General features: G+C 38.9%; 1 protein-coding gene across 2 annotated transcripts in view; it reads left to right on the top strand.

Moving 5' to 3' along the window:
• The first annotated feature begins 105 nt into the window (after positions 1-105).
• Positions 106-13,669, top strand: part of MOSPD2 (motile sperm domain containing 2) — a 62,550-nt gene continuing 48,986 nt past the window's right edge. The window contains exons 1-2 of one of the 2 annotated variants that reach the window (XM_036840212.1): positions 106-243; positions 403-472. In XM_036840212.1, coding sequence (XP_036696107.1) covers positions 235-243; positions 403-472 — 79 coding nt within the window. In that variant the 5' untranslated portion in view covers positions 106-234. The remainder of the gene's footprint in view (positions 244-402; positions 473-13,669) is intronic. The other variant, XM_036840213.1, reaches the window with a different exon arrangement.

Here is a 13,669-nt window from a genome sequence, read left to right on the forward strand (position 1 = left end):
ACGGGAAGTGAATGGGAAGCCAGGTTGAGGGCCTGGTCCCGCCTCCATTCCCAGGCGGCCGCGCCGGATTGGGCGGCGTGGCGGCGCTGCTGCCCGCCTTCCATTGTCACGCGACCGCCTCCACCTCCCGCCCTTCCCTCTTTAGCTCCGGGCCGGCTTGGCCTGTGATGAGATAGTCGGACTGCAGTCGTGGAAGTGGCGACGGCAACTGCAATCACGTCCACGACCGCGACCATGGCCGAGGTGAGGAGCGGACCGCACCGCTGCCGAGCCCCTCCAACTCGGACCCCGAAGCCGCCTCTGAGGCCCGGGGGCCGCGCGCCCAGGTGCAGGTGGGCTGGGCTGCGGGGAAGTGGGATGGTGCGCGTAATGTCTAAGCGTCCCTTCGTGTCTTCCTTATAGTATCAAGCCCAGAATAAAGCCAAGCTCATCTCTGACGTGCGACGGAGGTTCGAAGCTGAGTATGTGACAGGTGGGTACCGCAATCTCGGTGTTGAGGCAGGTGTGCAATGAGCGTCCCCAACTTTGCTGGGGTGTTTGCGGGAGTCTCTGTGGGAGGCGTTAGGGACCATTTCGATCCTCACGGGGTTAGGGACCGTGCCCTCCACGTTTCCCAGGTTTTACTTTCCGTAATATGGCAAGGACACTGCTCCAATTGGGCAAGTGATGCGTCCATTGCTTCCTAAAGGGTTAACGTAAGTTGGAAGTGTTTTGAGCGTCTCGAGTTTATGGAACTTGCAGGACACTTGTTAGGCCCTCGGCTCAGGTGACACTGTTCCTCTGATGACCTTTCACCAGCAACAATCGAGAAAATGAACCTGGAAACAGCTGTAATACTACTCACGTGTGCTTAATTGGGGATCTGAATTCCTCGGCCATTTTGCCTAATTCCACTTCCTACAACCCAGCAGGCTCCCCACGAAGTAGGCCCTCTCGTGCTGGAGCAAGTTCTTATCTTTTCATCCCACACTGTACGTAGCAAAGTACCTGTGAGTCCAGAATTGATTTATTGGGTGAACGTTCTGTGTCCAGATGTCACAGATAACTTGAGTAGTCCAGTATTTAACTGATGATTTAATCTTTGTAATTAAAGATTACAGTAATTTTCAGAAGCCTGCAGGATAATGTATTATAAATATGGAATAAGTAGTCTAATCCAGATCCTGCCACTTACTAGCTTGCTTGTCTTCTCTGAGCCCCTGATTCCATAAGTGTGAAATGTGAATAATTAGGTTAGGAGAATTAAATGAAAAGGCATATATCAAACTGTGTAGCATGGGGTTAGCATATAGTAGGCTCTCAGTATTTTTGCTCAGTAGTCTTTTTGGTTATGTGAAAGTTCAGCTTCTACATCTTGACTTTAGTGCTGAGCGGAGGTTCCCTACAGCTTTAGACTGCCCTAAATGGTATGTCAGTTAATAATCTAGAACAAATAAAGAAATCTGTTCGGAATAACCTAGTCAGTAAGTCTTTTCATCCCTCCCTGTCAGTTTTCTTCACATTCCAAACTTTGTACCAGAGAGTTGCAAAAGCACTTGATTCACTTTTAGCCCAGAGATCTCATTTCTAATAAGACAGCTGGTTCCAGTAAAGAGAGAATTCTAAAATTGCTTTCTGTAGAAATGTAACTCTTAGAGCTACATGGTTTATAACATTGTAAGAAGTAACCCAGAACTTGACCTAATGAGCTAGTGCTCCCTAATGGTCATTTACTTAGGCCCAAGGGAGGAAGCAGGATATAGTCATGGAATTTAGCGATAGATAAGATCTTGAAGGTCATCTTGGTCCAACCTTCTCATTTTTACAGTGAAGAAAGTGAGCTCTAGAGAGATGAAGTGATTTGCTCAAACGCCCTAATGTTAGTAGCTAGGCCGGGGCTGGTGCTCAGGTCTTCTGAATTCACTCTAGTAATCTTTTTATGCACGAGCTGGATGAGCTCCATCCTCATCTGTTACTACTCCTCTTGCTTAGTACAGATTTCACCACTGCCCACAGTAAGAAACGTATTATACGTTGTAACTTAGTACACACATGCACACACATAACTGAAGCAAAAGTTCATTAAAGAATACTTATGCTGAAAACCTATGACTCCCTGATACAATGACCCACAAAGTTGACATCTCAACCTACAAATGTGACCCACAGTTTGAATAACATGACCAGCCACACTGCTGCTTTTATGCACTTCAGATGGACTGAGTCTGTTTCCATCTCGGGACCTTTCCACTTCTCTCTGCCTGGAAGGCTCTTTATAGGGAGTGAGCATGGCTACGTTCTTTTCTTTTCCGTCTTGGTTTACATGTATCTGAGAGGCCTTTGCCAATTATTAAGTAGCCTCTCTGTCTTGTCTCCTTTACGGCTCTTAACCATAACCTGTAATTCCCTGTTCATTTGTTTCCTTATTGTTCATTTCCTTCAGTAGAATGTCTGTGGGTCTGGGGCAGCCTGTGGTCCTTGAGGGCAGGGTCTGACTCACCTCTGTATACTTAGCTCTGAATACATAGTCATTGATTGAATATAGCAATGCTTAAATACATACATATGAAGATGAGTCCAAGTCTAGATTAAGAGCTGTTCTGACCGTCTCCCCCCCCCCCACCAAAATCTGGCAAAGAGCAGCCCTCACAAAATGTCTCCTGAAGACTAGTGTTACTTCAAAGTAAAGCACTGTCTGGCATTAAATATAGGGAGGGTTTTGTCACACCTGGGTATGTGTGAATGTATGTGGGTCAGTTATCTGCATAGCCATTGCAAATATTAATTTAATTAATTTAAAGACTTGCATTGGAAAGGAAAATAAAAATTCTTTAAAGACTTTCTCCCCTTAAAGTTTCAGTTGTTTCCTGAAATACAGCACTGGGTAAAGGTAGAGTAGGAAAGTGGTGAAAAGGGTTTTTTGACTTGCCTGTGTTCTCCCTTTCAAGTTTACTTTTTAGAAATTAGGTGTTGAGAAACATCCACTTTCCTCCTTCCTCTGTCTTTCATTTTCCCCTTTCTCTTACTGTTAACAATATTTTGTTTCAGACGAGGCTTAAGGCAGACTTAAGCAAACATGATGTTTTTCCTAAAGGAAAATATTTATTATTTGCAAGTATGTCGCCTTACACACTGGCTGTACTCCAACACCTCTTTGGGGAGTAGGTTCTTGGGAATTCCGAACATGTTTTTGTTTCCACAGAAATTAAGTTACCAATTATGGATAGATTTGTAGCTGCAAAAAGAATAAAATCTAAGTCCATAATTGTTGTAGCACTACTACTGTTTCTGTCCTCATTGTTTCTGTAAGAAATTTCATGCTGAGTCTCGACTGAGAAACATTTTCCCTTCTCTGTTCCTCCTTCTTGTGGCCAAGGAAAGAGACTAATCCCTTGTGACAATAATGTATTCAGTTCCTCACATACTTACTATGTGCTTAATTCTGGGAAGCTGTGTCAATATTAGAGAAAGAGCCGAAGAAGGATAGAGCCCCTTCCTGAACTACTGCAATCTAGTAGAGTCATTAAAACAGCTCTATCAAGAGGAATGAGTGCTAAAATCATTTCTGTACGAGTCAAAGAGCAGGAAAAAATCACATCTAGTGGGGGTGACTGGGTTAGCACCGAGTTAGAAAAAACTTCTTAGAAAAGGTGGTGTTTCGCAAGAACTTTGGAAGATGCTAGAATTCGGCTAGGTAGAGAATGTGATCCAGGTGGCTCAAATAGTCCAAGCTGAGATGCTTAAGTGAGAAGGTGTGGGGCTTGTTCGGGGAAGCCATAGGAAGTCCGCTTTGATGAGCCTTAAGGAGGGTAAGCACACCTGCCTAAAAACAGTGGGAATATAGTGTAGAGAGCCTTGGCCACCAAAGCGATGCATTTGTACTTTATTGAGGTTTAAGAGCAACTGAGAGGTTTGTGGGTTTTGTAATTTTAGGTTTGTTTTCTGACTCTATAAGTATATGAATTCATTTAAATAAATTTGGGTGATACCAGAAACAGTCTGGAGAATCTCCCTTAAGCTTATCATCCAGAGATAGCTCTTCTAACAGTGGGTGCATTTTTTTCTGGCCTTTTTTTCTATACATTAAAAAAAATAGTTAAAAGATCATTCTGTATGTAGTTTTTCTGTGTTGCATTTTTTTTATTGACATGATCTTATTTCCCCATATTACGAAGTAAGCCACGTTTTACATTACTACTTAATATTCAGTTTTTTAAATAAAAGAGAATTTTCTTATGTTTTATCTGAAGTAGTCCCTTTTGGACATTTAGATTCTTTCCAGTTTTTTGTTAATACAATATTTTGCACAGTAGTTCAGATTTTTTCCTTCAGAGTCATGTGTAGAAGTAGAATTGTTGGTTTGAAGAGTGTGAATATTTTAAGATACTTCATATGTATGCTTAATTCTCCTCCATACAAGTTGCACCACGATTCATTCCCACCAGCACATATGAAAGTGTTAGTCTCAGCACAGCCTTAGGACCATTTAACTCATGCCTCTTTGTTTGCATTTGATTACTAATGAGAATAAACTTCTTTTCATATGTTTACATCCATTTGTAGTTTAAAAATTTTTTTTCTTTAGTATGGCTTTTAAAATTGCTTTGGGCTTTTCTTATTTATGTCACTTTGACTTTTTTCCTTTTTTGAATGTATTCAAACTTATCCATTCCTTTGTGGTTTCTCCCATTGCTGTTAAGTTTAATAATTGTCTCTCGTCCAATAACTTTTTCTAGTCTTTTTGTTTTGTCTTGGCCTCTTATTTTTAATTTTGAAATATCTTTTATGTACAAAATGTATAAAACATGAATGAAATAAACACCCTTGTACTCACTATTCAACAAAAGAAAAAGAACTTTGTGGGTATCCTCAACCCGGATATTCACAAGGCAGCTGCTTATCCTACATTTGCCGTTACTCATTCTCTTGCTTTTCATTAGCTTTACCACCTGTGACGTACTCTATTAAGTTTACCTCTTTTTTGAACTTGAAATATCAATAAAAGCTGAATATTTTTTTTTCCATGACTTGCTTCTTCTGTTGCTCAAGAGTCATTCATACTGTAGTTGATTCCTTTTTATAGCTGTGTTGTAGCTCACAGAATGAAAATACCAGTTGATGGATTTGGGGTTCTTTCTAGATTTTACTATTATGTACAATGCTGCTATAAACATTCTTAGATATACCTGGTGCCTAGACTTTCTCTAGGGCAGTGGCTGTCAAAGTTGGTCTAGGAATTATAGTTCCTTGAGCCCATTTCAAGGGGCTTGAGACTCCAAAACTATTTTCATAATAACACTGAAACATCATTTTCCTTTTTCACTGGCATTCTCTCACAAGCATACAGTGGCGTTTCGCAGAGGTTACATGGCATGTGATGATATTGCTCTGACAGATGACAGAATGTGTGCTCGTGTGTCCTTATATTTAAATTTTTTCTGTTATAATACCTAATATAGTAACTACCAGTAAATATAACCCATATAAACAAACAAACTCTTTAGAGCCCTCAGTTATTTTTAAGAGTGTAAAAGGGGTCTGGAGACCAAGAAGTTTGAGAACTGCTGCTCTAGTTTGTAGCCAACAGTGAAACGGGTGGGTAGTAGAATAGGCACACGGTCCACTTTACTAGATAATGCCAAACTAGTTTCCAAACTGATTGCATCTGTTTTCATTTTAACCAGCACTTTTTGAGTGTCCTTGTTTTTCTACACCCTGAAATCTGGCATTGTTAGTGTTTTTTTAAATTTTTGCCCATCTGATGGGGGTGTTGGGATATCTCATTGTGGTTTTTTTTTTTTTTTTTTTTTTTTTATTTTTGGCTGTGTTGGGTCTTCGTTGCTGCGCGCAGACTTTCTCTAGTTGAGGCGAGCGGGGGCTACTCTTCGTTGCGGTGCGCGGGCTTCTCATTGCAGTGCCTTCTCTCATTGTGGAGCACAGGCTCTAGGCGCACAGGCTTCAGTAGTTGCGGCACAAGGGCTCAGTAGTTGTGGCTCACGGGCTCTAGAGCACAGGCTCAGTAGTTGTGGCACACGAGCTTAGTTGCTCCGCGGCATGTGGGATCTTCCCGGACCAGGGATTGAACCCGTGTCCCCTGCATTGGCAGGCGGATTCTCAACCACTGTGCCACCAGGGAAGCCCTCATTGTGGTTTTAATTTGCATTTCTTTAAGTACCAGTGTGTTTGAGCATCTCTCCATATCTTTATGGGCCATTTGGTTTCTGCTTATGAAAATCACTTCTTCAGGCTCTTCTTGGCCCTTTGTTCCTCCATATAAATTTTAGAATCAGTTTATCATGTTTTTGCAAAAAACCCCCAAAAAACAAAACAAAACCTCTTTTGGGATTTTGAGTGGAATCATGTGAAATCAGAAGATCAGTTTTGACATCATCATGGTTAAATTTTCTAAGAACCTGGTATACCTATCTGCTGAACTCTTCCTTCTTGAAAGATTTATAATTTTCTCCATAAAGGTTAACCCATTTTTGTTCAGTTTATTTCCAGATACTTTATATGTTTTATTTTTGTGGTGGTTTAAACAGTATCTCTTCAGAATTTATTTTCTAAATGATTGTTGCTGGTTTATAGAAAGTACATTTGACTTTTTTACATTAATATTGGACTCAACCTTACTGACTCTTATTAATTTCAATAAGTTATCTCTAGATAAGTTGTATTTCTATGTAGACAAAAATATCACCTTGAAATAATGATAGTTTTCTTTCTAACTTTGCAATTTTTAGAGCTTTAAGTGCTTCTGTTTTATACTCACTGGAACATTTAGAACACTGCTGAATTGAAGCATTGATAAAAGCCTACTTGTCTTATTCCCGGTCTTAGAGAGATACCCCCGAACACGATCTCTGTAGATATCTTTTATCAAAATGAAGAAGTTTCCTTCTATTCCTGCTTTGCTAGTTTTGGGGTTTTGTTTGTTGTTTTGTTCCCATCACAGTTGAGGGTTGAATTTTACTAAATGCATTTTCTTCATCTATTGAACACATTGTATCTGATGAAATGTTCACTTGGTTTTTCGCTTTTAATCTGTTAATATGGTAAATTATATTAATCAGGTTTTTAAAATATATTGCTGTAGTCGGTTAGCTGATATTTTGTTTGGGCGTGTTGCACCTGAATTGAAAAATTGGCCTGTAAATTTCTTTTCTTGCACTTTTCTTGTGTGACTTTGACATCAAAATTATGCAACCTTCATAAAATGAGTTAGCAGTGTTTCCTCTTTTCTACTCCCTAAAAGGTATGGTCATTGTGGAGTTCTAACCTGGTTTCCCATAAATCACCCCTCCTCCAATTGATTATTGTTGTTTTATATATCAGTGGTTGCTTACATACCATGTATTTGCCAATATCTTTATCTATCATTCTTTAAGTTTCAGATCTTTTATCTGGTAGCATTATTGTTTCATCTTAAGTATAACCTTTAGATTTTCCCCTGGTGAGGTCTTGGTGGTAAACTTAATTTTGAAAATGTCTCTATTTTCTCTGTTTTCTTTAAATTATGCAGTTAACCTTGCAGAATGCCTTCGTCTTATTAGGCTGACGGAGACAAAGTAGTTAGAGAAGTAGAAGAACTAGGAAATGTTAGTATCATAGATGATCTCTGAGAGGAGAATTTCAAGGACAGGAAGATCAGTGAATAGAAGGAAGCTCTGTACGTAAAGGTACATAAAAACGGGATTGTTCTTGTCAACTGCCCTCTCTGGAAAGGAAGGGTGTAAGGAAAATGGCATTTAAAGTGGAACTAGTATAGCTGATTGACTTTGTTATAAAGCAGAAACTAACACACCATTGTAAAGCAATTATATTCCAATAAAAATGTTAAGAAAAACAAAGTGGAACTACACTCCTGGACATTTTACATAAACTCTCTAGATTATGAACCATCCAAGGGATCAGCTCAGGCTTTATTCATCTTTGCGTTTTAAAGTTCTCATGATCACAAGAAGAGGAAAAGATGTGTTAAGAGTTTATCAATTTTTGTCCTTAATACATGTCTAAAAATATCAAGCCTCTGATAATAGAGAGTATAATATGATGTTGTAACTTTATGTGGGTAGAATATATATTTGTGCTCTTGGAACTTTTGCAAACATTCACCACATATTAAGTCATAAAGGAAGTCTCAGAAATTCCAAAGCAGCTAGATCATACAGACCATATTCTCACCCCATTAAGCAACTAAATGAGAGGTAAGGTACTTAAAAAGAAATCAAATGTTAGGAAACTAAAATAACACCTCTAAATAACCCATGGGTTAACAACTTTCCAGCAATGTGTGTAATTCTTACTTCTGCTAAATAACTCGTAGGGTAAAGAGGATATCACAATGGAAATTACAAAATACTTAAAAGCTGAGCAAGAGAATATCTGTGGTCTCACTTTCATTTATTAGAAAACAAGGCCCAATAAAAATCAGCTAAAGATTCAATTCAAGGAGCTAAAAAATGAACACGAGTAAATTCAGAGAAAGTAGAAGGAGAAAAGAGCAGATATTCATGGTATAGGAAAGAAAGATAGTAGGTATAATAAACCTAAGTTGGCCTTTTGAAAGGACTAATAAAATAAACAAACCTAGGCTGACTGATTAAGAAGACAGGGAGAAGGCAAACACATACACTAGGAACAAAAAGCAGATAGAATTATAGATGTAGAGATTTAAAAAATCATAAGAATTCAATGACCAGCTTTATCACAGTAAGTTAGAAAACTTAGACTAAGTGGAAAACTTTCTGGAGAAAAGAAAAATCATGTAAAATTGTCTCAACGAGAAGTAAAAAACCTAAATGCATCAATGACTATTAAAGAAACTGAATTGGTAGTCACAGACCTCTACCACTCTTCCCACCCCACCATCACAAAGGCACACACATACACATAAGGCCCAAGGTCTTTTGTTAGCCCCAGGAATACAAAGATAATTCATAATCAGAAAATGCAGCGGAGGAATTTACCACGTTAACAAAATGCTTCTCAGTGAAATTTTTGAACGGGCACAGTTCACAACCAAAACTATATAAAAAGATACACATTGCAAAGTGTCTTACATCTCTTGTGCCTCTTCACTCCCTCTTCCTTCTTTAGCTAGCCATATTTGTTTTGTTTCTTTTTTCTATATTTGTTTAAGCAAATACAAACATATTTGCAGTAACCAAATTAAATGAGGGAAAATGTTTATTTCAGTAAAGACAGAAACCACACTGGCTATAATTCACCTTTATGAAAAACAAACAAAACTTTTACCAAACAAGATAAACTTTCTTAGCTCTGAAGTGTGCCTTCTAAAATTCTACAGCAAAGGTCATGGTTAATTATGAACCTTCAAAATGATTCCCAGAGTGTCAGGAAAAAGACCGTGACCTACAATATTATTTCTGTAATTCTACTGGGTATAAAATAACCTAGTTATCAATATGGCAAGGAATATAAGAGGTATAACGTTTGCCAGTCTTGTCATTATTGGCTCATGGTAGCAACACAAAAATCTCTAGACTGCTTAATAATCTGATAGAAGAAATACACAACTTTTTTTCTTTTATGGAGAAAATTGTAAAGTATTATTAAAGAACATTGAAAACAAGAGATAAAAAAGGGAGATAAGTCATCCAAGATATAATATCTCGTACATATCCAGCATATGAATTCAGCTCTTCAAGGATAGGAGGTGAAGCACAAAGCACCTCCCCTCTCTACAACAGACCAGAGGTCAGCAAAGTCCTGTTGTCATTGTTGTTGTTTTTTAATAGCCCTTGAGCTAAGAATATTTTTTGTATTTTTAAAGTGTTGCTAAAAACAAAAAAAAGAGGAAGAATCGGCAGCAGAGGCCATATGTGGCTTCAAAGTCTAAGATACTTAGATGTTTACCATCTGGCCCTTTACCGAACAATTTTGCCAACCCCTGTGATAGACCCGTAGTTCTCAAAGTGTGGTCCCTGGGGCAGCAGCAGCATCCTGTAGGAATTTGCTGTAAGTGCAGATTCTGGGATCCCACCCATGAATTAGACACTCGAGAGGTGGGGCCCAGTTATCCCCGTTTTAACAAGCCTTCCTGCTGACTCTGAGAGGTGCTAAAGTTTGAGAATCGCCGCTATAGGCCAATGGCTTAATCCCATCGTAGATGATCACCTGTCTCTCAGTCTCTCACCAGCTAGCTTCACAGGAAAGAGGAGATGCAGGGTAGGTTGTGGCCAACCAGCAGAGGATGCCCTAAAGGGAATATTTCGTTATTTCAGCCTGATCACGCCCATTGTTGACATTTACATGGTCCAGCCAATAGAAGTGGTCCATCCAGTACAAATGCTCTTCCCGGGTCCCACCAGGACTTTAAGTGCATCAGTGCTCAGAGTTGGAGAAATAACAGATGCTAAGAGGTTTTAAACTACTGTTGGTGTTTGATAGCTGTATATTTGCTGCTTTTGAACAGTATGCCACCCAGTTCATAACTGTTTTCTGGTTTTCATTGTGAGAATAATTTTGTATTTTTTCAACCTTTTTATATGAATTCTAGGCACATTTATAATAACTATAATATACTTTCAAGATTTTCTCAACCGACTAATAGGTCAATTAGAATTTAATCTTCTGTTCATAGGGAGCATTCTACCTTATGTTAATGAAAATTCATTGGTATTGTGTTTAAAATTTTCAAAGTGCCCTTGATCTTCATTAGACTGTGGATAGGCAGACCTTATCTCCATTTTACAGAGAAGAAAATCAAGCGCAGAGTGACTTGCTCAGTCTTCCTGTACATAGTTTGTAGTAGCAGGGGTCTTCTGATTTCATCACTCTGCCCGGTATCCTGAATCTGGCTATGAATTTTTTTCACACCTGTTAACCTTAAAACACAGTTTCTGGCTGGTTGGTAATTTCACCAGCCAACAAATGCAAGAGAGAAAAAGAAAAGTTAATAATGGAATTCTCTGTTTTATGAGTAAGCACTGTATTCTGTTTATCCTGCAACACTTAAAATTGTGTATGTGAGAGAGAGCGTGTAGGAGGTGAGCATGCACACGCAGGGAAGAGAGGAAGAAACAAAAAGCTGAGAGGTCATCTTTACCCTGGAACATTTAGTCCTGTCTAAATAACCCAGAGGTGAATTACCATTGCCATTTATCTAGTTCTTTCTCTGCAAAATTAGGAACTTTCCACTTTGTTTGGTGGGGATACACTGTATAAATATAAGACCAATTTACAGAGCAAAATTTATGGAAGAAGAAATAAATAGTAGAAAGAGACAGTGAACCATATAGGTGTGGTGATAGTTCACTGAGGTTTCTTAACAGAGGAGTGGCCAAAAATGAGCTTTGAGCTATTTTGAACAAATGTAAGGATGAGGCTTAAAAGTCCGCCACTTGAGATTAATGTTGGTTTGTGATGAAGTTTTCCCTGGTCCTCAGCAAGATGGAAGTAATAAGGACAAGGTATTATGAGACTATACACGTATATATCTGTGTATAAGGCAGATCTCTTCCTCATCTCTATGCTTTAATCACTGAGAGGTAAAGTCTTTCAAAGTGATGTGTCTTAGGTGGGAGGGAGGGGTGTGCACACATGTGTGTTTTGATATCTTCAGATACCTTTTGAGTGTACATCTTTAGCTTCTTCCTGTAACATCTGGATTTACTGAAGGACTGGTTTTCAGAAAACTCCCTAACACTTGAGGGTTCTGTGGAGGGGAAAACATTTTCCTTTTACCCTTCTAGGTTCTTTGACTGGCCTAATAATTAAATTGATATAAGACAGATGAACCGGAGAAAAACAAAAGTTTAATAACGTGTATCCACTGTATACGTGGGAGAGACCCAGGAGAACTGAGTAACTCTCCGAAGTGGCCCAAGCCACCACCTTCAATACCATCTCCAGCTAAAGACAGAAGATGCTAGGGTGGGGAGTCAGTTATTAGAGGTGACCAAGAAAAGCTCAGTAAACAAGGGTATGGTTGTGCAGATTTATGTCCTTGCCTTTCCCATTGATAAGAGTTTCTGGAGATTTCCAATCATTCTCCTCTTCCTGTTACAGAAAGGGAGGCACTTACAAATGGAGACTTCCCTTATACATGTAAATGTTTCTTATAAAAGGGTGACTTTTACTCACTCTAAAGGCTCCTGTATGTGCTGTTTGTTAAAAATATCAGCCTAAAATAATCAGTATGCCAAAGAGGTATGGTTTGGGCTGTGTAGTTTGCTTCCCCTCAGTTCAGTTGTCTGGGAGCTGTGTTTGAAAGCAGCAAATTGTGTTGTCATAAGCAGTTATTATTACACTTGGCCTTGTGGTCCCAGGCCAAGTTTTCCTTACCTTGAATGCTCAGTTTTCTCTCTGTTTCTCCCTGTGTGTCCTTCTGTCTCTCCCTCTCCTCCCCTCAGCCCTCTTCTCTATCCTCTTCTGCCCCTACTTTTCTCCAGCCTCTCTCCCTCCACCCCTACGTGACCTCCTCCCCAATCCTCTCTTGCTCTGTCTTTTCTAGCTGCTTCCATCTCTACCTGTCTCTAGCGGTAAATGTTTAACAACAGGTGTCTCATATGTAAGTACATGTCCTATTAATAACAATAATTAATCATTTTAATCTAAATGGAGATTTCTAATTTCAAAGATCTGCATCCCTAAAAGCTATCCAAGAGCAATAAGCTTTACATTTCTTGGTAATGGGCACTGTCTTGTTTATGGTATCCGTAGTGGTAATATCAGCAGTGGTAGGAATAATGATAATAACAACAATAATGTTTGATTCTTCTTCTTATGGCTGATATTTTTTGAGTTTTCACCACTTGCCACGTGTTGTGCTGGGGAAGTGGTAATCTGCGGACCCTTGGAGATGCCCAGGACTCTTCAGGAGCCCATGAGGTCAAAGCTGTTTTCACATTGATACTAAGAAGCTTTTTTCCCTTTTTCGTTTGCTCTGATTACACGGAAGCAACGGTGGGCAAAACTGCTGCCTCCTTGGCACTCTCAGTTAAAACTTTTTTTTTAAGTCAGTTTTATTTTAGAAAGCCCCCGATGAAGCAGTAAATTTTATTAAATCTTGACCCTTGAGTACATGGACTTTAAATGTTCTGCGTAACAAAATCAGGAAGTACACATTAAATACTTATGCGTATTTGAGTTGCTAGCTAAATTAGTCACATTTTTCATGGACCACCATTTTTATTTGAAAGAACAACTGTTAAGTAAACTATGGTTATTCAGACTGGGGTATTTGGGAGAAATTTTCTTGAAGTCAGACAGTAATTTCAAGGAAAACACTATATTGATCCAGTGGAGAGAGCTGTCCAGTGGCCAAACTGGATGATCTGACTTTAGGGGTAGGTGCTCCCAGGGTCCTTTTTGCTGCTAAATAGTATATAAATTCTTTTATATCTCAACTCATGTTTATAAATCATAATTAAAGAAAAGTTGTCCTTTGAATACTGATGAACTTTTGAATAGACAGAGCTAAAATACCATTTTCCAAGGTTTACCTACACCAGAACCACTCATTGTAAAGATTAGAAAAATAGAGCCCAGATATTGAAAGCCATATCCAAGGTAACACTCTACAAATACATGCTTTATGGCCTCATCTTATATTTTATAGTGCTTGAAACTTTCAAGTACTTTCATATATACATTTTTCTCTGATCCTCACACAACCCTGTGAGTATCTAAAACAGTTTAAAGATAAAGAAATTGGGACTCAAAG

This window comes from Balaenoptera musculus, chromosome X (assembly GCF_009873245.2).
Source record: "Balaenoptera musculus isolate JJ_BM4_2016_0621 chromosome X, mBalMus1.pri.v3, whole genome shotgun sequence".
Lineage (NCBI taxonomy): Eukaryota > Metazoa > Chordata > Mammalia > Artiodactyla > Balaenopteridae > Balaenoptera > Balaenoptera musculus.